We start from the raw sequence: 22,654 nt of genomic DNA on the forward strand, positions 1-22,654 counted from the left end.
GATTGGATCTTGGGAGAGTATCACAAATACACACACACGATCTCCCTGGATTCTGAGCTGAATGGCTATATTAATATGTCCCATTCAAGGTTGGCATTACTAATAAGACAAAAGGAAGAAGGGTGTAATCCTTTATGCATCACCTGGTGTGTTTGGTACTTAGGAAAATTAATCTAATGTTGTAATTTTTTAAAAATTATGTCATTTTAAAATATACAAAATTAGTGAACAAGATGTTATGTAGTTCTTGGCAAACCACACCTTGTATTTTTGAGTCACAGCCATCCTGTTGTAATTTTGGCTGTATCAGCCTTTTCCATTATAAACTCTGAATTTCAGAGGCTTGCTTAATAGCTTAGCTATAAAAGTTGTAATTAAACTGCTCCAAAATGAGACCAGCCATTTTAAAGTTATAATTAGAGCAGTGGTTCTCAACCAGAGGTACGCGTACTGCTTGGGGTATGCAGAGGTCTTCCAGGGGGTACATCAACTCATCTAGACAGTTTCCTAGTTTTACAACAGGCTACGTAAAAAGCACTAGCGAAGTCAGTACAAACTAAAATTTCATACAGATAATGACTAATTTATACTGCTCTATACAGCCCACTGAAATGTAAGTACAATATTTATATTCCAATTGATTTATTTTATAATTATATGGTAAAAAAGAGAAAGTAAGCAATTTTTCAGTAACAGCGTGCTGTGACACTTTTGTATTTTTATGTCTGATTTTGTAAAGAAGCAGTTTTAAGTGAGGTGAAATTTGTGGTACGCAAAACAAATCAGACTCCTGAAAGGGGTACAGTAATCTGGAAAGATTGAGAACCACTGAATTAGAGTACTTGCCACATGAAAAGAGATTTGCCAGTTTAAGACATTTTTCATACATCTTAAAACTTCAAATCATCCTTGATTTAAAATAACACCATCAACTTAAAAATCACACTCTTCTCTGACATTTTTTGCTATCATTATTAAAAGTAACTAGAATGATTGACTGAAAGTGATTAGAAAAATGATTATTCTTCTATCTTTTTCAATGTATTTACTTTGTACATTTTAGAGCACATTGTTTACAGGAAGTTTCAGTACTTCCCCTGTGTCAATCTGTCTGTTTCCCCTGTTGTTTGGGTCTTTCACAATGCAACAGGGAAAGAACAATAATGTTTTTTAAAATAGGAAAATGTAATGGTAAAACCTCACCTGAAGTGACTTTTAACTCATTTTTTAAGTGACTACATTTCACACTGACAGTTTCTTATACTCATTTTTTCACTGACCCTTACTTTTTGAGGACCTGGCCCTACTTCCATTAAAACCAATGGCAATTTTACCATTGACCTCAGAGAGGAAAGCCTCAGACCTTACCATAAGTAAGGCGGAAAGTCGCTATAGTGCAGCGAGCTTGTGCAAGCCCCACATAAGCCTTAGTGGAAAATCTTGCCTGCTCCTTTGTGGCGAGGAGTGCCCCATAAAGCAGCAGAAGTGGTGTGGTTCCAGTGCGCAGGGACAATTAGACTGCTATGTGGATTCATGAGCCATTGCCCCTGGAGAGTGAGGGTATGCATCCCAGGGTTACTGCAGCTACACTGAGGTCTGGGGGCAGCAATCTCTTAGCCTTATTCACATATACACCAGCGTGACTTGAATATCAGGGCCAAATTCAAATATGCACACACAGCTCCCATTCACATCCATGAGACATGCAACCCAAGTATCCAAGAGCAGGATCTGTCTCTCAATCTGTGTAACTCTTCCCTTCTGTGGTGATATAATATTATAGTCCAAATTCTGCTCTCACGTACACCAGTGTAAATCTGAAGTATCTCCATAAAATTCAGTAAATAATAATAAATAATAAAAAGCACTCAAGTAAGTGAGAGCCCTGCAATTAAAAAAAATCTTTTGCATGGGCAATCAAACATTCTAACCTACAAGTTATTCATTCAAACACACACACACACACACACAGAGTACCTGTTTGAACCAAGATTTACACCTGTGTCATATGCTCTTGCTACCAGAATCATGGCCTCACACACACAGAGAGAGAGAGGGAGAGTACCTGTTTGAACCAAGATTTACACCTGTGTCATATGCTCTTGCTACCAGAATCATGGAAGGCCGGTCTCCAGCTTCTGCTGCTCTCAGTAAATAATCAAATCCTTTTACTCGGCTTTCCTCTGTGTCCTTTGAAAGCAAAAGCAGAAACAAATACTAAAATGGATACATCTAAAATTCCATCATTCCTTCCCTTAGTTGTAGGTACAACCCCCACAACCCCAAATGAAGTCAACAGGAGTTGAAGGTCTTCAGCACTTTTTGAAAAATCAGGTCCAAGGCCTCCAAGTTGGGCACCAAAAAGTGAAGGACCCAAAATCAGAGGCCAGTTTTGAAAACATAGGCCTCAGTAACTTATCTAGAGCCATGAAATTAATCTGTGGCAAAGACAAGAATAGAAGCTGGTTATATTGTTCCTAGTTCTAGATCTTAATCACAAGACCACCCTTCTTCCCTCCAAATGCATGCCTGGGATTGTTGGATATCTCAGTGACTATACTATTTGTATTATCACTGGGCAGGATGATTTGCTGCTCCTATTCTAGACAGGACACAAACAATCCTAGGATGCTTTACTTTGTATTTTGGTATTTTCAGTATTTCTATACCTCTGAAGTGACCTCTGAAAGAATGTGATGTGGCAGCTGGGAATATATGAGTCCTAACCCAACGATGGCTTCCAGTTCTCCACAATCAGCAGCATGCACCAGATGAAAAAGAGCGGATTCCTGATCCCACTCCTGATCCTTCGCACAGAAACGTCCAGCTTCGTGGTAGCGAACCATGGCCAGATGGACCTACAACATAGCATGAGTGACATTTTATTTAGAAAATTTAAACAGTCATACCAACTGTGGCTCTAATGCAGTGGTTTTCAAACTTTTTTTTCTGGTGACACAGTTGAAGAAAATTGTTGATGTCTCGATGCAATGGAGCTAGGGATGAGGGGTTTGGGAGGTGCTCAGAGCTGGGACAGAGGGGTGGGGTGCGGGGGTGAGGGCTGAGACAGGAATGAGGGGTTCAGGCTGTGGGAGGAGGGTCTGGGCTGGGGCAGGGGTTGGGGTGCAGGAGGGGGTCAGGACTCTGGGCTGGGGCCAGATATGAGGGGTTTGGGGTGCAGGTGGGGGGTTCCAGGTTTGGGGGGAGGCTCAGGGCTGGGGTGCAAGAGTGGGTCATGGCTCTGGGCTGAGGGTGCAGTCTCTCGGCTGGGGATGAGGTGTTTGGGGTGCAGGAAGGGGCTCTGGGTCTGGGGGGGGGCTCAGGGCTGGGGCTTAAAATTAACCATGTGCTTAACTGCTTTGCAGACAAGTATCTGGGGGAGGAGGGGGAAGGAGGTGAAGAAAGCAAGTGATTGTACATGAGAGTGAATTTAGTGCTTGTGAAGGGAGCCAGTTCGATAATCCCAAGGACAAATAGCTCTGTTTTGTCTATAAAACAGACATAGGCTGGCCAGCAGCAACTGTAAAGCCCACTTACACAGTGTCTTCCTCTAGTGGCTAGACCACATAGTAGTTTATGAGTCTCTACTGCCTGAGCTAAAAGATCCAGGTCTGCAAGGCAGCAGTTGTCACAGAAGCTTCCACCACTTTGCCTCACCAACGTGCCTTTAACTGTGACCTGGTGGGACTATAACAGAGCACTGGGCCTTGGGGTGCATGTGCATGTCCCAGTGCACTTATTACGGCCCTTGGGCCCTTTAAAACAGGGAGCTTTGCTTGCAGGGCACATGACTAGGAGAAAGCACTGTCCTACAGGAAATCAAATATAGGGCTTTTTGCCTTGTATGTAGGGGCAGCAAACAGGAGAGGCCCTAGCACACAGAATCTCTAGTTTGGAACACTATAGTAGCTAACAAAGGTCTGTCTGGGGAGGGGAGTGCAGAGGAGAGGGAGATGTGTCATCCCCCTCCCCATCTGCAGAAAGTGGGAAAGGTCTCTTACCAAGGTTGAAACCCTGGCTCCACCAAAATCAAGGGCAAAACTCCCATTGACTTATATGGGGAAAGGATTCCACTCCAAGTATTTTCTATTATTTTGAGCTGTTTAAAATCTTCTCTTCAGTAATAAACTCCACTTGAGGAAAGGGACATGGAACTGATCTCAAACATTGGGGATTTTTGTAGATTGCCCCCACCCCATCTGCCCAATGGCTTATGGACTGACTCTCCTGAATATATCAACATTGCTCTTTGCCTGTCTGCACAGTTGCCAGCTCGTTGAGGGGGCGTTTGTTACTATATAAACAATAATAAAATATACTTCTCAAGTTGAAAAGAACAGAATTAAAAGAACCATTAACACCTTCCCAAGGATGGATTTCCCAATTTTCTTTTCAAGTTCCAGTGCATTGAGTCTCTGAACTTCCACTGCAACACAGGATGGTCTATGGACGTGGACTCTGGAAGAATTGTAGAGATTCCACTTCTCCACACTGACCTAATAAAACCCACAAACTTGTATTATAACTTGTATTTTAAATAAAATGGTGTCAAGTCATTTAACTATGTTACCCCTCAGAAACTGAAGTTTCTGTTAAAGCTATTGTTTTGCTAGCAAATCTTTTAATTTAGGGTACTGATTTAAAAAGGCATGTTAATAGTTACCCTACCCAAAAATATAATCACTTCTCTCACAAAAATCTCAAAGCAGCTCTCTCTTTCTAAGCACACTAAGGCAATAAACAAAATTACCTTCACATTTTGCAGCCTTAAAATCACAGCAGCTAAAACAAGGCACCACAGCTAGGCCCAATCCAGCAAAGCCTATGCTTAATTTCAAGTATGTGAATAGTCCTGTTGCAGTCAATGGGGCTACTCATGCTTAAAGGTAAGCATGTGCTTAAGTGCTTTGCTGGACTGGGGATTTAAATAATAGCATTTTAGATATGGCTCATGCTCAGCAGTATTGGGGAAAATTGAAAACATCTCAATCAAAATGCTATGGAGCCTGGGCAAACAAACGTGTGTTGGTGTTTGCTGGATTGGTCCAATTCAAACTGTAACTCAATAGCTGTAATGCTTCTTAATAAACTGCATTTTTCACGACCATGGGTGGATGGGAATCACTAGCACAATACAACACCATGCAAAATTATCCCTATTAAAGAAAAACATGTATTATGAGATTTATGTAGAATTTCAGTCCACTAAAGTTGTTTTAATTTCCTCCAACTAAACACACTGCAAAAACTCTGAAATTCTAATTAGAACCTTTAAAGTAATTTTTGATTGCTGTCAAAAATCTCTTTTCCTTTTTCTGCTCGGTATAGGACCTTGGTTTTATTTCCATAACCACAGAATACCTTTAATAAATCGATTATTCTAAAAGTTACATTTTTAGAAAGTGTGAAAACAGGTAAGTTTTTTTAATCTCAGAGAAAATGCATAGCACCGACAGCTATTTCAACATTCTTCAGGAATTGTAGGCTTTACAAAAAAGATCATCCAACCATGTTTAGGGCACATTGCAACAAATATAGCACAAAAAGGAAATCAAATCTTGTTATGTAAAGGAAACAAAAACATAATAATTGTGTGAGAAATTCAAACAGAATCATTAGTTTACTCAAGGGACTGTTTTTAGTGGTCACAGAGGGTTTATTTACAACCATGTTTTTCTCTCATTGAAAAATTTAGAAAAGGGAAACAACATTGATAAAATTTTATATTAATAATTTTCACCTATCAATTGAAAGGAAAGAAAATTAACTTTTGATGTAGTCATGTGAAGTTTGGTGACAGATAAAAATTAGGCCAGAATGGTAAACTATTGTCTGCAGAGATTTCTGCTCTATTTACCCTTGCAGAACTTCCCAAACTGTCTTCATCAGATTCACGTCTTCGGTTGCAGTTTGAAGGGCCCTATGTTAATGTAAAGATTTGTATCATTTAATTTGTGTCTGGTGTGTTCCGTCCATTGCTAAGGAACAATTTTTTTTTACCAGCAAAATCAACAGTGACTATGATGAAAAGAACTTATTTTGTTTTCCCCCCAATTACGTTGCAATCTACGAAAGAAACCTGTTGAATTGATAAAACTTACAGTTCCAAAACTTTAATCCTATAAACTGAATTATTCCATTAGACAGACAAAAATGTTATCTTTGTCTCCTCAAAGATGACATTTTTGTTGCAAAAGATCTGACAACATTTTAAGCACAGTCATATTTGCTCTGCTCTGCACCAATCAAAAAGGTATTTAAAAAATTAAAGACAGGAAACATTTCTTTAAAAGTTTATGATTTATCAGAGTAACCAACAGCCCCACAGAAATTCTGTACAAGTATGTTAACAGTTGACTGCAACATTAACCTGTGTAATGCCTCAGGTTATATAACATGCAGCAGACCTGGAAAGCAGGTGGTCTTTGAAAGTGAGCCATACTCATAGATCTTCATTCTAACAGGTAACCTGTCCCAGTGCATGATTGTAAAGTACAATACAGACCACCTCAAGAAACAACATGCAATCACACGGAGTATTTTTAAGGCGATACTGGAAATACTCTTTCCCTGCAAGCAACTGCAATAACACATTCGAGTTGAACAATCTATTTTAAAACATATGGGAACGTCTTTCCAATTGTTGTCCATTCACTCACTGCACAGGTCAGATCAACAGGATGAAAAGGAAATGCAAACTCTTTTACTAAACTGCCTTCAACTGGGGTGGGGACCCCATGGGGCCTTGTTAAATCCAAAATAAAGATCCTTACCCTTTCTCGATGATCCATATCTTCCAGGTCACTTCTCTTTTCACTGGGGCACCCACTGTCTCCACCATTTTCAGAGTCCTACAGACCACCATAATAAAGGCACAGCATCAGAGTATCAGTACATTCTCTTGTAAGGGTCTCATCCTGCAGACCCTCACTCAAGCAAAACTTCCACTAACTTCAATGAAGGCCAAGAGGGAGGTTGACTTTGTTTTTGTGTGTGTGTGTGTGTGTGTGTGTTTTGTTTTGTTTTCGTGTGTCCTCTCTTGGATACTTTGTGTCCAGTTAAGGAGGAATAGCAGTCTCAGTTGTGAAGGCCCTGCCTAGATTACGGAAATATCCTAAAAAGCTTATAGTTGTTCCTTCAAGTGAGTTTTTCTAACTGGCATTCACAGAGACAAAATCCATGAGGATTTTATCTGCCTTTCACACCACAGAAGCCTGCACAAGCCCCTGAAAGATGACATTGGTGCAAGGAAATGGACAGACACCTTTACTTTGCATTAAAATGTGTTGGACATAAATGAACTTCTAGAGGAACAGAGAGAATAAATGGTCATATTTTTGATTAAAATATGAAATGTTCTCCCTTCATTATGGACAGCTGGTGCATACAGCTTATGTGGCTTTCTACAGCACTGAGGACAGGCACATAGCTTTTATTGTTTTTACTGAATGATGCCCACAGGCAGTCCTTTAAAGAGTCATTTACTGAAGCAAATGCAAACTTATCCTTTTTCAGAAAACCACTTACCCTTTGGTTATCAAGACGGTCATGGTCTTTGTGAACCAAGTTATCCACTTCATTGAACACAGGCCAATCTAAGAAGAATAAATTTTTGTTTGTTATTCTGGAAACAGATGATGATGTGGCAGGCAGGAGCTCTGGGTAATGTAATCTTACTTCTATTACAGGGTTTTCACAAAAACTCCTCATTAAGATGAAATACAGACATATTTTTGGGTCTATTATTACTGAGCAGAAATATGTTTAGACATGGCAATGGTGGAAGAGGAGCTTTTAGCATAAATAAAACTTGACACTCAATAAAATTAAAATCAGTTTTTATCAGCCCAGGAGCCCCAGACTAACTTTCATAAAGTTGTATACAGAGAAGGCAGATGGCTCACTCACGAAGCATGTCCATCTTATGTGGTGTTGCTGAGGAGGGAGAAGAGGGTAAGGAGTCAAATGCCACATCACTCATGCTCTCATCTCCAGAATTTTCAGACAGGCGGAAAAGCAGAGGAGGCCGACTACCAGAGATTGTTCTCACCCGGCTACTGCCACATTTTTCCTCTGTGCCACGTACAATTGTCTGAGCAGATTCCTTGGTAAAGGAACATGAAAATCCTATCACTCACGCCTTCCTTCACTATATTCTGAGTATGGTGTATATAAGAACACACACAAATATTTATTAATGGGCTTATACTTATAAATATATGTATATATGTGCATGCATATATGTATGTACAAATGAAAAACACACAACGGATGAAATCCTAGCCCCACTGAAGTCAATGGGAGTTCTGCTATTGATTTCAGTGGGGCCAGAATTTCACCCCAAAACTACAGTCCATATTCTGCAGTCCTTAACCAAATAAAACCCCTGTAGAAAACAACTGGAGTTTTGTTCAATTAAAGAATGAGCAATTTGAATCTTTGTTCCCATAATTATCTGTTGTCACCATGATCTTCTGAAACTATTAATGGTTTGCGTGCTTTAAATCTATTTTATGAACATGCTATAGGGTTTCATGCTCATATCTACAGCATCAATTTAGGAACCAGTAGTGGATAACTCAGCTTCAGACTACTATATTTTAAACTTAGCACAAAGAAACGTACAAGCAGTTTGTTACTCTGATCCAAGACATGCTTCTCTTTAGGTGAAAGATCAAAAGGTGTAAGTCCCATACTTCTGCAAATCTTGTTACAGGCATGAGAATGAAAGAACAAAGCCATACCCCGTACACCTGGGGATAATAAAAGAATTTAGTGAAGAAAGATTTTATCAACAAGAATTTAGATTTTAGAAGCCCTAAACACCTTCCTTCAAATTATTCATTCAGCTATGCCACAATATTCTGGATCACCTTTCAATTTTAAAATACTACAGGCCTAAAATGGAACTACCCCAAAACAAACACACACACACACGCACTTACTTTCTATTTTAAAATCTCTGCTAGCTTTTCTCTATCATCCCTTTAAACCAATGTCTTCAAAAATGTTAAAATCTTAGAAGCTCTGGCTGTAATGCATGTAAGATATATTGCAATAAACAATTAAAAAAACAGAGCAAAATTCAGTCCCATACAAAAGACTCACACAAACTCTAGGCAGATCTGAATGAGAGAGCTTAAATTGTAAACAAGGTTATTCCTCCATCCACTCTGCTGGATGCATTCTAGTGATTTGGCGGGGAATTTACTGCTCTCAACCTGCAGGAAGCTTTTACATAACATGAATCTATAAGACTGGAGCTGGCAGGATGTGGAAAATGTTTTTCTTTTTAAAATAGGCATCCTGAGTCAAGACCAACTTTTCTATTTTAAATCCACCATTTTGCAGAGCTTCACATATGGTTGGGGTACCTTCCGATACACAATGACACAAATTAGCAGGCACTGGAGGTGGAAATTTCTCAGTTGTTCGCATTCTGATCATCAGGAGTTTGCCTGCTCTCCTCATACCCAGGTTCGTGCTGCTCAGCAGACTGCTCAGAAGGAGAAAAAGCGTTCATAAAAATATTAACTAGCATTATTGATTTCACCTAGGTTGCCGTCTCCAAAGTCTGTGCCACTTTCTGTGTGGATCTGAGGGTCTGTATAAAGATCGCCAACTCCCTGGATATCAACAATAATGAGCTGGTGTCCTGAACGCTCAAATGTGAAGTGACTAAAGGCCTGTAGGGAAATTGTAAAATAATTAAGCGATGGAGAAGGAAATCAAGACAATATAAATGGGCGAACAGGAGGTGAAGGAGGAAACTTAATCCTCATTCTATTGAGAACAACAAGATACCTGACTTTATTTTTCTATTTTTTTCATTGAGACTTTAAGGGCAATTCATCAGGATATCCTGGGCCTGATGCACCGCTGATAAACCTGATAAACCAGTGTAAAGTTGGAGTAAGCCACTGTTGAATTAGGCCCAGTGTAAATAGAAGGATAATAACAGCTAGAGATCGAAAAGTCCTATTACATCGGAGTCCATCCCTTGCAAGTGCAGGGTACAGCCCTCCGAGAGGGAATCAATCCAAGACCACACTTGGTGGCAAATCCTCGTTGCCTTACTCATGGGAAGTCAACAGGACAGCTTGTGTAGAAAAGCCAGAAGGATTTGGCATGTGGCCTTTAATTTTAACTCAAAGGCCAGAAAGAAGCACAGTCTATTGTTGGCAAACTATCTGGCTGAACATTACTCTGCAGATTGTATGTGAAGCTGCATTACCCTCAATGAAAAATATTAACTAAAAACAATGGTGTAAGCCTAAAATTAAATACTGGGGGGGGGGGTGTTGTTCCCCAGGAGCCACATGGGGAGGGGACCCTTTGTAAGCAGATCTCTAACATGGAAAAGGGGAGGAGGGGGTGTCTTCAGCCTGGACCCCACACAGTAGGGAGTGGATGGGCTGTGGGGCGAGAATAGGAAGGCCAAGTGGGTGAGCTGAAGGGGATATGCATCATTTTCCAATGGAGCCCCACTCCTTTAAAAGTGGAATTAAGAGACCGCTATTATGAAGGACAGAACTAAGGAGAGCAGCAGCAGGATGTGGAGTCACAGAGGCTCAACACAAACAGCCCTCCACCTCCGGATCTCAGGACTATGGAGTTTGGGGGCCAGACCCCTGTGTCTTCTGTGGGTAGGCAGACCCCAGTCCCCAACTGCCAAAGGGAAATGTAAGCATGTTCACATAGCTTTCCTTTCTCTAGGGCCTCCTTGTGTGAGCTGTCCTATAAGGTGCAGTGATCTGGCTCTAGTAACATAATTAAGACTACAAAACGTATGACTGGGCTCTTTAAATACTGCATTTACAGTGTGCCAAGCACAAAAATAATCCTGCTCTTTTGCATACAGCTGGGACATTTGGCACCTCCTGGGAAGGCCTCCAGAAGGGCTCTGTATTTAATTTTAGGCTTACACCATTGTTTTTAGTTAATATTTTTCATTGAGGATAATGCAGTTTGTTTTAGATAAACATTTTTGTGCAGCAAATCTTATGAAACATTTTGTTCCCAAACTCTGAAAGGATAGTGCTGATTCCACAACGTGCAAAAAGCCAATGAGGACATAAAACCCTCCATCCACATTCAAGCAAGGAGGTGAATATGAGAAACATTTAAAATGCTGCTTGTGTGGTGCTTTCTACCATTTGTTTTAATCCTTTTATTAGAACCATGAGATTTACATGGATCACATGGATTGTTTGTCTATTTGAGTAAGCTGCTTTATTGCTACAGAAACACAACTCCTGAAAATTCAGAGGCTGGAATTAATGGACCAGATCCTCAGCAGGTGTAAATTGGATAAAGACAATAGAGCTAAGCTGATTTACACCAGCCAAGTATCTGGCCCCTTGTTCTTATCTATTGTACTGATTTAGTAGAATACCATTCAGAATCTACAGCTTGATCCCTTTATTTCTTTAAAAATCTGAGTTTGCAAAATCTGCCCCTGCTAAGGTTGAATACTAACTAAAATAAGGCTCAATATTACAAGGTGCTGAATGCTTTCACCAAGGTGCTGAGCACCCTCAACTCCCACTGAAGCCTGGGTAAGATGAGTATTCTAGGCAATCCTCATGAAGCACTCAGAATCTTGCAGGATCAGTCCCTAAATGACAAAGCCTGTGCTGTAACTGGATACATTAATTCTGCACCATCCTTGAAAATCTGCAATATCTTTTCTTGGCAAAAACAAGTGGATCGCTCAGTAAAGCCAAGTAAATCCCTGCAGCAAGCAGGGAGCACTCCAAGCAGCGCTAAAGTCTCACTTGTGGGGTAAGGCGAATATTGTCATCTCGTACGAATCCAGAGTTTGAGTTGTATTTGATGTATTTGCCCTCTATGTAATGTTCCAAATGGAAGAGGGGCTTTCCAGGTCTGTTTTTCATTTCGATAATGCTGGTCTGCACTATGTCAACCTGAGAAAGGAAGCAAGAAACTTTGAAAAAGGAGCCCTCCGTTCAAATCAAGAAGAAAGCATGGGAATTCTGCAGCTAAGCAAACTTTGGCAATGAACAGTTGCAAAGATTTGTTTATTTAACAATGAGAGTGGAGAGTCACGTGCTTTCGGGGTTGCTGGCAGAATTACAAAAAGCAGCAGCAGTCCCTGAAAAACAACTCACTTCTATTTTTGCTTGAAAGAACAAAAGACAAATCCTTCGAAAAAGCTTTTAGCAGACATTGATTTTTGACTTTTACTGGGGACTTCTGAAGTGCAGTATGAACAATCTGTACACCCGCACTCTCACACATATGGACGTGGCATACAATTTGCAGTAACTACTGCATGCACTACAGCAATGGAGTGACGTCCTGCCCTTTGTCTTTTAGCATTCACAAATTCAGGGTGATTTTAAAAATCCCTACCTCCAACAGAGAAACCATTACAGGTCTCTTTAAGTGATTGGATCTAGCTGATTCATTTGCAGAGGCTGAAGAACCTCCTGATGGCCAGTGTATTTGCAGCTCAAAATGAAGATCACTTGGAAGTATGGGGGAAAGATCTCTTTAGCAATAAAGGGCTATTGCACCCTCAGATATGCATGATCTACTCCTCAAAAAGTAAATTCAGAGCCATACATGTGATTCCAAAGCCAGAATATGACTCTTAATTTTCATTGCTGGTAGATCCTTTTTCCATTCCTCAGACATCTATGTTTGGGAAGTTCTTGCCTCCTCTGAAATACCATTTATTAAGTATTTGCTAGACAAACACAAATATACTGCAGCTGGCAGTACATTTTGTAGCATTCCTGGTTCTTGCTAAAGCAGGGATATCCCTGGAATACGTGTCTAGAAATCTTCACTAAAATGCCTTAACTTTGCTTTCAGCTGTTCTCTGTTGGTAGGTTAGGTATTTGCATACAATGCCCTTAGAAAGCATGAATGCAACCAACGATATTGAACACACACAGCACTTTTTGTTAAAATTCAACTACCATAAAACAATTAATGAAAAATGCTCAGCGTGGGCCACACGGCTTCATCTGAGCAATTAATTGGCATTGACCTTAATGGGATTTGCACATATCAATCCCTGTGAACTGGATTTGAAAACTCACCCCTTAAAACAGAAAAACTGAATTTCTTGCTCATTGGTTCACTTGGTGCTTTGTGGTACCTGTTTTGGTGGCTTGTGCCGGTTATACTCCTCTCCCCAAAGTTTTGCTTCCATTTGAAGTCGGACATCCTCAAAGTATACATCCCTGTCTACAGTCTCGATGTATTGCTTGGCAACATAGTTAAATGCACCTCTCCAGTTTTGAGTGTGTAAAAAATTGGACAGCTTTTTCCTGCAAGGCAAACCAATTGCAGATAAAAGGGAAACTCAGAACTTCGATTCAATATTCCCCATTCCCTCGCCTCCCAAAACACCAAAATTCAATGTGTCAAATTCTTCCCTCAACAGCAACCTACAATGGGATCTGACTGATGAGACTGAACAGATATTCGAGCTGAAAAAGACGTCTGAGCACATATCTGGGAGGAGAGAGAAAGAAGCATCTTGCATGAATGCTTTGCAACTTGCTAAAAGACAGCCTGTGACACAGTAGAACAAACACAGCTCGGCTGCTGTAACGTAGTACTTGTCCCTACCCTCTCACTTCCCTTCTGATCTCACACCAATGCATGAGTCAGTGGTGTTTGTTTCAAGCACTTGTTCTAAACTAATCGCTTTGGCTTGCAGAAAATTAAAGGTGATTTAAAAACTTTAACAGAGAGGAAACAGCCCTTTTCTCCTCTGATAAGGGTAGACTGCTACTTATATAACACAAAAGTAGCTACTCAATCACCCTATGGCAAGGAACAGGTGTTGCAGATCAGAGTCCTTTTGCTTCACCTCTGAAGCTCTGTCAATATATAAGAAGTCCTTAAGACATAAACACTTAAGAGTGAAGAAAGAAAGACTTTGACTGCAGAGGGACTGCTGGATGCCAACTAATGCAAGTTGGGAGGCTGCAGGGATGCCAAAATACAGGTCAACTAGAAAACAATAGGTTTCTAGACCTCAAAGGCAATACTTCTGAGTTAGGGGACCTCTATTCCGCTCACTCTCTCCTTTCACCTTTCCCAGCAGGCAGGGGTGAAAGTACCTTAAAGGACTTACCGGTACTCTGGAGTCCTTAGGAGGGGGCGGGGCCTCAACCAAAAGAGGCAGGACCTTTACATCCCCGGGCCTTTTAAATCACCCCTCAGCTACCAGCTGCAGAGGCGGCTGGGAGCCCCAGGGCTCAGGGGTGATTTAAAGGGCCTGGGGCTCCAGCTGCCGCTACCACAGCGGAGCCCCAGACCCTTTAAGTAACCATCGGAGCCCCGGGGGCTCCTGGCTGCCACTGCTACCCCGGGCTCTGGCGGAGCTTTAAAGGGCCCAGGGCGCCGCTGCAGTAGCAGCAGGCGGGAGCCCCTGGCCCTTTAAATCACCAGGGCTCCAGCAGCGGGGCTCAGGTGGCGATTTAAAGGGATCCGGAGGGTAGCGGCAGTGGGAGCCACGGGCCCTTTAAATAGCTGCCGCGACCCCTGGGGCTCCAGCAGCAGGGCTCCGGGGATGATTTAAAGAGTCCGGCGCTCTGGTAGCCGCTACCGCCCCAGGTCCTTTAAACCGTCCCCGGAGCCTGCTGGAGCCATGGGGTAGCGGCGGCGGGGCTCTGGTGGCTATTGAAAAGGCCTGGGGCGGTAACAGTGGCCAGAGCCCCTGGCCCCCTAAATCATCCCCGGAGCCCAGCTGCGGGAGCCCTGGGGAGGCGGCAATGGGGCTCCAGCGACTATTTAAAGGGCCTGGGTCAGTAGCTGCGACAGGAGCCCCGGGCCCTTTAAATCGCCGCCTGAGCCCCGTCGCCGCTTCCTCAGGGCTCTGGCAGCAGGGCTCTGGCGGCAACTTAAAGGGCCCGAGGCTCCAGCGCTGCTGGGAGCCCCAGGCCCTTTAAACTGCCACCTGGGGAAGCTGATCCGCCCCGGTACAACGCACAGGCTCTTGCCGGTATGCCGTACCCGGGCGTACCGGCTTCCTTTCACCTCTGCCAGCAGGCCAACAATAGGGCGTGCTCTGCCTATTCGTATGGGGCTTAGGGAGAAAGAAGGTGCACATGATCTTTCTGTTGGGTGATTTAATTTAGCAGAGATGATGACAAAAGCTCTGAAGACAGACCAGAAGCAGAAGCCCCTGGCAAAATTGGGGCTGAGCAGCAGCAGTTTGGAGGAGGAGGCGGGAAAGGTAAAGCAGTGTCTGAAGTCGTGTCCATCTAGCTCCCGGTGGTTCTCAAACTATGACCAGTGGTCAGCAATGGTACAAAGAACCTTTTTTGGTGACCTGCAGAATGACACTTTTGGGAACCAAGCAGTGCCAGTTAACCTCCTCTCCTTCCCAAGACATTGGGAGTAGAGGGGAGCCCATGAGAAGATCGCCTACTTGCCAAGTAGTGCAGAGCGAAAATATTGGAGAGCGACTGCTGCCCAGGAAGGGAGCCCAGCACACCCCTGCTGGGGCAAACAGACAGTGGCTATGGCACAGGCCCTCAAAGGAAGGGGTAAACAGGCAAAAATGAAAGATTCTAAGAGTTCCAACAAGGATTTCAGAGCAGCTTGGCTCTCCAGGGAATCAATCTCTTCCTCCAAAGAGAAGCCAGCTCCCGTGCTCTCCTGCAGCCAGCGCTCTCCACTGTTTGCTAAGCACCTTGCAGCCATTCTGCTGAGTGAAAATTTGTGCAGGGGGAAAGAGAACAGATCTCCATGCAAGTGCACAGCAATCAGAAGAGAGCCCCCCGAGTCACAAGGACATAAAAGAGGAGGAGGCTCATGGATGAGAAATATCAACGAACCACTGTAAATGAACTCTGTACAATCCAGAAGAAAGGAAGCTAAAGAAACACACGTGAAACTTGTTTAACTACAAAAGTTTGAGGTAATGACATAATGGTGTCATTACAGTATCTTGGGCCAGGGACACAAAGAGGAATTTGGTCATTTACAAACAAGAGCTGAAAGCAAACAGGACAAACTAAGCGTTGTTGCTTTAACACTGCATCTGGTTTTGCATGAACAGAAACTGTTTTCATTGCTTCTAAATCCATTCAGGCCCAAGTAGAGGGCTTAATGGTTACTTTGTCCTATTTACTAGGATATTCAATACATTGGGCTGCTACCATTCAGAAGCTTCTCCCTCTCCCCATAAGTGAAACCAGATGTTAAATCCCACTCATCTGGATCCAGGAGTCAGACAGAAGGAGGAGCTGCTTGAAGCATGCACATGTGGACTTTCTAGGGGAGACTTTGGCATCGGGAGACTGGAAAGGGAGGAGATTCTTTTCTAGTGCAAACTGATCTACTGCAAGGTGCTGGTACATACAGCTGTATCCTCAAACATTCGCTGAGCAAAGAGAAACCCTCCCCATCCAGCAATTTCACTTACTGGGAAGAATAATTCTTCTTCTTCCAGTTCCACCTTGCTTAGAACACAGTCATGGTGATTATTCTCTAGCGTCTGATTCATGTTTAACTCTCAGCAGCATAGGCTTCTGGTAGAACTGGGCATTTCTGGTATCTCTTTCACCTGATTCCAGCTATTCCTCCCCCTTATATCTGCATACCCCTGGGCCTGCATTTGGCCCTCCAAGAGTTGCAGACCACTGTAGTCCCATCACATTCAGGACTGCTCCAGCAAACTGGTAACCCACTGTTCTAGGAACATTTGTGTGAGCAGCTGAGCTACAGCAGATGGTGGAAGAGGCAAGTTCCAGCCCTAACTTTTATGGATCTAAGTATCAAGCAACTGATTATGTCTGTTTGGGACTATTCACAGCTACTGTTCCAAGAGCGCTCCAGGAGAGATCATGCCTCATCTCCCAGCATTCCCCAAGCACGCTCACGCTACTATTCCTTAGGAGAATGCAGCATGCTGTCCCTTCTGTGGAGTTCCCTATGCTGTGGCTAGTACCCCGGCAGGATACAGGGAGAAAGAAACAACTGCAGTTGTGCCTGGCCTCTGTGAAAGAGCATAGCTAGGAGTTCCGTGCATCCTCCTTTCCTTGCACATCCATGCAAAGGCCAGGCACAATTTGGCCCACACACTGGGACTGTAATGTGGTTCTCCACCCAGCCATGCTCTCACCCAGCAGGGAATTTTACTCTTTCCCTGCGTTCCTTCCCCCATGTCAGAGAGAACAATTACATTCAAACTGCTGCACTCACAATGACAGGAAATACTACAAGAAGGCCAAAAAGAAAAAGCCAGTGGACGCTTACGTTCTGAAGCACTCCCGCATTGCTCCACGGCCAAAGGGCTGAAAAAAATCCAAAGACAGTCACTGCCATAAAGTTAATCTTTAACAGTATTTGATATTTCCACAGCCCCTTTCCTCCTGCAAGATACCCATGCACCTCACAAATTACCCACATACAATACAGCTTGAAATGCATCCTTCTCTGAAATGGAAGGTGGTAACCAATTGGCTCAAAGTAGAGAGGAAGGGGAATTTGGGGAAAGGCACCTGGGGCATATAGGTTTTTGCACTTTAAGGTCTGATTCAAAATATCTGTCCAGGCTTGAGTTCACTTTTTTGTGATTGCCCAAAACTTCTGACTTCAAAATTCTCAAGCCCAAATTTAGCTCTGAGTGTCCAATGTGACCTGCAGACTGACACCACTCTAAATACGCGCACTTCTGCAGTAACATGTACCAAGCAGCTCCTAAAACTTCTCAAGTGACTCCTTGTTTTAAGCTGCAGGTGATGGTGGTCCTGCCCTCATCAGCAGAATACTCAGGTAGTTTTTTCCCTAAGAGCAGGAATTATCTGGAAGCCTCAAAAAAACAAGGCTGGCCAGACTGCCAGGCAGCAGGCTGTGGGTTAAAGTCCTAAGCACCCGTGCCAGCAGGAGCAGGGAGTGCTGAGGAGGCAGCATGCTGAACTCAGGGAGGGGAGTGTATGCCTCACATCACTTGTCTATGGTTGGCATTTGCATAGCTGCTGCTGGTCTGGGGAAGAGCTGCCCCTACATGCTGCTCTACTCCAGTGAAGGGAAGGGTACTGTGCACAGACCCTTAACGGAAAAGCAGAGGAATAAAATGAAAAAAGAGAAAGATCCTGAGGCTTGGAAGCCTGTTAAAAACCTCTGTTAGGCACCTTCCCCTAGCTTAGTCTATATTAAGAAGGAACTAATAAATACCCCCACTACTAATAATATTAACAGAAAAAACAGAGACAAATGTGCTCTTACTTGTGAAGCCATTTTGATGAGAACTTCATCTTCGACCCACTCCCCAGTAACTGCATTGTACCTGCAAAATTAGAATTCACACCTCTTAGTAAAATGCACAAGGAACCAAAGACTTTCCCCCGTGTCACACCTGATCCTAGCTGACTGGGGAGTTGATGTAAGGTTCTCCTCTCTGCTTTATCCTACAGAACTCTGAGCCTCTCCACTCTCCAAATCTACATGGCTGCCAACATACGACTTAGGAAAGAACACTAGCAAATGGCCTCCTCAGAGGGCCACCCTGTGGCTTGGCCAGCAAAAAGCCCTCTACTCCAGAGCCCATGTCAACTCTGCAGCAGAAACTAAGACCCTGTCCACACTACAAAATGTGCCTGATTTGCTGTTATGCTAAAGCTCCTCCAGGCTGCTCTTGCTGTGTGAAGAGGGTGGAAATGGTCCTCCGAGAATATCTGCTGCACAGGGGGCCTCCCTGGCTGGTGCAGAGCTGCATAAGATCTCTACACCAGCCCTGCTCCTAGGTCTTGGCATAGGGGTGGATTGGAGGCATGATGGTGGCACGACCTGAGTGCACTACATTATGGATATTCTCTGCCTCCCAAGGTCCATAGGGGGCCTTAAGAAGCAAAGCATAAATGAGAGTACCCTGAGGCTACTAAATCTTACACCAGGAGCTGGGCATGCCTCTGCACAACCCTAAAATATAGGGAGAACAAAGGTGGTTTTGCGCCTCCTGTCCTCATCCCTTTCCCAAGCACAGGAATGGATTAACTAAGAATCAAAACTGTTGTATCCATAACACACAATTGTTTCTAGCTTGCCTTTCCTGACCAGCATGGATAGATTCCCTCCTCCACCCTCAAAAACCATGCCAGCCCAGCCATTCTATCTACAAATTACTTCCCTCGATAGCCTGTACAGCACAGCTTTTAGGGGAAGCAAAACCAGACCCTGCTCTTTTTATTGGGCTATTTCAGTAACCCTAAAGCAGCACTTTCATTATTAAAAATGCACGAGTAGTACATAAATGTCAGTTCCTCAAATTTCAAAACATACAAAAGACACAAAACACTTCATGGCTGTGCAGTGTAAATGCTTTAGGAAACCATGTGCCCAAAGCACCAAATGCAGGTCAGGGGCCAGGACTGGTTTCAGCAGATATACTATGCTGTGCTATTCTGTTCCTTTTAAGGGTTTACATTCCAGCCTCATGGAGCACTGCTGCACGTCCACATAAAGAAACTGCTATTTCAGGAAAGGCACAAAGTGTTACAAACAGGCAGAACTGTTTATAGCTTCAAATGCCATAATGATTTTGTTTCTTTCCTTATTGGATTAATTCTACAGAATATTTATAAATCAATCAGCAACAGCCTTCTCATTTACTTCCTGTCTGTTTCTTGCAATGCTGGAACTTTTAGACATGGCTGAAGTGGGAGAGATTCTAAAATTTTACACTATTTCTTGAGTGAGTATAGTCTTTATAAATGCTAGTTTGTGTCTAAAATGAAATTTTCTTGCCATGGATATTGATTGCACTTATTTACCTAGATAATTATGCAGACTGTATGAAAAAATGAACATAATCCTTTGAAATATATACATGTAACCCAATGGTATCTGCTTAACATCACTATTAGAAGTAGAAACATCTACAGACCTATAACGTGTGGCATATTCTGTTTCAATGTCCTCAAGATGAAATTCTGCCCAGGGATCAGGCATGTGTTTAGCTTTCTGAATGGCATGTTTCCAGGCTTCCTAGAGAAGTTAAAAACTAGCAGGTTATTTGTATTGAACAACCACCCAATGATTACAAACTTTATAATCACATTATCTACTGTACCTTTGGACCTCAGTGTTCTAATGGAAAAGATACAGGCAGACTCCTGTGCTCTCGTTGAATCAATGAGCTGGGGTGGGGGTTCACGGACCAGCCTGCATCTCTCTCTTTAAAGGATGAGAGCCATATTTTCTAGTTTCATTCCCCTTCCCTTTCTCTAATTCAGTGGTCCCCAAACTTTTTCCGCCATGTTCCCCCTTACCCATAACGGATCCTGTACATGCCCTCCCCTTGGGAACTGTGGCTGGGAGCCGAGGCTGGAGTTGGGGCCACAGTGGGGGCCAGGAGTGGGGCTGGGTGATGCCCCCTCCCCACCTGCCATGGGGGTTGGCCTAGGCCCCGCCCCCTAAATGTTCCTCTAGGAGGGTGCTCCCCACTGCTTGGATACCACTGCTCAAATTGGTATTGGTTGGGTGCAAAACACCATTCGACATTTTACAGTTTCAAGTGCAATGATAAAAAGCACAGAAATGTAAAGCACCAGACTCTGATTTGATTTACACCACTGTAAATCCAAGTGAGAATTTGGTCTAATACACACAGATATGAACTGAGCATAGCCTGCACAAAATGCAGTAATTTTATAATTTTCAGTGTTTATAGCAGCTATCTGCAATCACATTTAGTAGCCAATGTTAATGTTAGAGAAATTTATATAAAGAGAATTATATTTTAATTGGAACTAACATGTCCTATCAGTGCAAGTAAAGAACAAGCCTGCTTTGCACAGTAATATCAAGGAAAAAAAAGCTTTGCAAAAACCAAGGCCTCAAAACTGAGCTCACCACAAGCTGCAAAAGCAGAAGAAAGTAGTTATGTAAGGAAAATGGATGATTATTATAGTTCCAGATAAGTAGCTATTTCAGTCGCTGTCAAGTCACAGTAACTCTGAAAATGCATATGTTGAAAATTCGATAGTTGTTTCCACAAGCCACTCTAAATGCTTTTCTCTTAACACTTATCCTGTCCCCCATTTTCACATTACACTATGCCCAGAGCCCCTGAGGTCCAATCCTCCAAAGTGCTGAATGCATTCTGCAAGATGCCAAGTACCTTCAATCACTACTTATGTGAATGAGTAAAGGGTGCTCAGCACCTTGCCAGAGTCACTCAGCACCTTGACAGCCGGGGTCCTTTGTGCCAGCTCCTATCTGAATTTGTGGTAGGGAATACTGATTTCTGGAGCATGGTTTATCACTTCTGCGACTGAATTTGCAATATTTAAAAATAATTTCTAAAAAAAATTAAAACTAAGTATCAGTAAAAGCTAACCAATTACAATACAAATATCTATTAACACTGAAATTCCTTTACAAATGCTTTATATTGTATAATAGCAGGGACCTTTATAAAATAATTTACATTTTCAACAGACAGGTCCATTCTATTACAAAGCAGCATATTCTAAAAGCAAATAAAAAGCCCCACCTTCTCCACCCATAAAACCCAGTCATACACAAAACACATTAAATGAAATCAGACACATGACAACGTGGGGCTGCTTGATGTCACGTGATCTGATGAGCTACATGGGAGTTTCCATTTGTAAGCTATGTACAGGAACAAGTTGAATAAAAACAGGGACACACCCTTATGCTTCACTGAAATATACCTGATAATTTCCAAGGAATCATGTGGTCATGGGGTGTATGTAGAAAACTGGCCTTTTTGTGCTGTTTGGAGAGTGGCTTTATGCCCTTGTCTATGGACTTCACCCTGGAAGGTGCTGAGAGCCCCTGAGAGGTACTGAATGAAATTAATGGGAGCTGAAGGTGCTCAGCACCTCATAGGTTTGAGTCCTACACTTGTATTCTGGTTTTCAAAACAGAGAATCAGCATTAAGAACACCAATTATGCAAGCATGACATTTCTTGGGTTTTAGATTACACAAGGGTGACAAGTTAGAAAATATAAATGAAATAAAAATACTCTAACATCCTCTTTGTTCTTGTTAACAATAGGAAATAATGTGAAAAAACGACGTACACACTTGTAAAAGTAAATGACTATTTATGATGGTGAAAAAAAGATAAATTACAAAGAACAAAAAATTCTTAAAGGTGATGTTCTGCTTCAGTGATTTCTATGGGTGGAGATGCATCAGTTCTTCTAAAGTATAAAAGAATGAATCAAAATACCATGTTTTAAAAAAAGTCTTACAGAATCTACTATGAAAGGTTCCATTTTAACCTACTCGACTACAGTCAACCACAGAGCCATGCTTAGATTGTTGCTGTGTGTTAGTCTAAAGAGTACATGAGAAACATTAAAATAGGAAAATGTACCTAAGAAAAATGATCAGTTAAGCGCTTCCTTTTTTGATAAATGAAAAATATGCCTTTCCCACTTAGGATATATCTACAGTGCAATTAGACATGCAGCTGGCTTGTGCCAGCCAACGTGGGGCTCAGGCTGCCAGGCTGTTTAATTGCGATGTAGACATCAGGCTGGAGTCTGATCTCCGTGACCCTCCCACCTTGCAGGGTCCTAGAGCCAGGCTCCAGCGTGAGCCCAAAAGTCTACACCACAATTAAACAGCTCCTTCGCCCAAGCTCCAGAGTCCGAGTCAGCTGGCATGAGCCAGTCACAGGGTTT

General features: G+C 42.6%; 1 protein-coding gene across 10 annotated transcripts in view; it reads right to left on the minus strand.

Moving 5' to 3' along the window:
- EEF2K (eukaryotic elongation factor 2 kinase) overlaps nucleotides 1-22,654 on the minus strand; it is a 44,258-nt gene that overhangs the window by 6,809 nt on the left and 14,795 nt on the right. For 6 of the 10 annotated variants that reach the window (XM_037910471.2, XM_037910470.2, XM_037910472.2 and 3 more), the window contains exons 3-16: nucleotides 19,877-19,977; nucleotides 18,220-18,280; nucleotides 17,248-17,285; nucleotides 13,130-13,301; nucleotides 11,778-11,927; nucleotides 9,554-9,686; nucleotides 8,626-8,753; nucleotides 7,909-8,104; nucleotides 7,528-7,595; nucleotides 6,774-6,851; nucleotides 5,858-5,920; nucleotides 4,362-4,496; nucleotides 2,670-2,858; nucleotides 2,066-2,190 (exon numbers count right to left, since the gene is read on the minus strand). In XM_037910471.2, coding sequence (XP_037766399.1) covers nucleotides 2,066-2,190; nucleotides 2,670-2,858; nucleotides 4,362-4,496; nucleotides 5,858-5,920; nucleotides 6,774-6,851; nucleotides 7,528-7,595; nucleotides 7,909-8,104; nucleotides 8,626-8,753; nucleotides 9,554-9,686; nucleotides 11,778-11,927; nucleotides 13,130-13,301; nucleotides 17,248-17,285; nucleotides 18,220-18,280; nucleotides 19,877-19,977 — 1,637 coding nt within the window. The remainder of the gene's footprint in view (nucleotides 1-2,065; nucleotides 2,191-2,669; nucleotides 2,859-4,361; nucleotides 4,497-5,857; nucleotides 5,921-6,773; nucleotides 6,852-7,527; nucleotides 7,596-7,908; nucleotides 8,105-8,625; nucleotides 8,754-9,553; nucleotides 9,687-11,777; nucleotides 11,928-13,129; nucleotides 13,302-17,247; nucleotides 17,286-18,219; nucleotides 18,281-19,876; nucleotides 19,978-22,654) is intronic. The other 4 variants (XM_043523594.1, XM_043523593.1, XM_043523596.1 and 1 more) reach the window with 2 other exon arrangements.

The sequence above is a fragment of the Chelonia mydas genome, chromosome 10 (assembly GCF_015237465.2).
Source record: "Chelonia mydas isolate rCheMyd1 chromosome 10, rCheMyd1.pri.v2, whole genome shotgun sequence".
NCBI classification, from domain to species: domain Eukaryota; kingdom Metazoa; phylum Chordata; order Testudines; family Cheloniidae; genus Chelonia; species Chelonia mydas.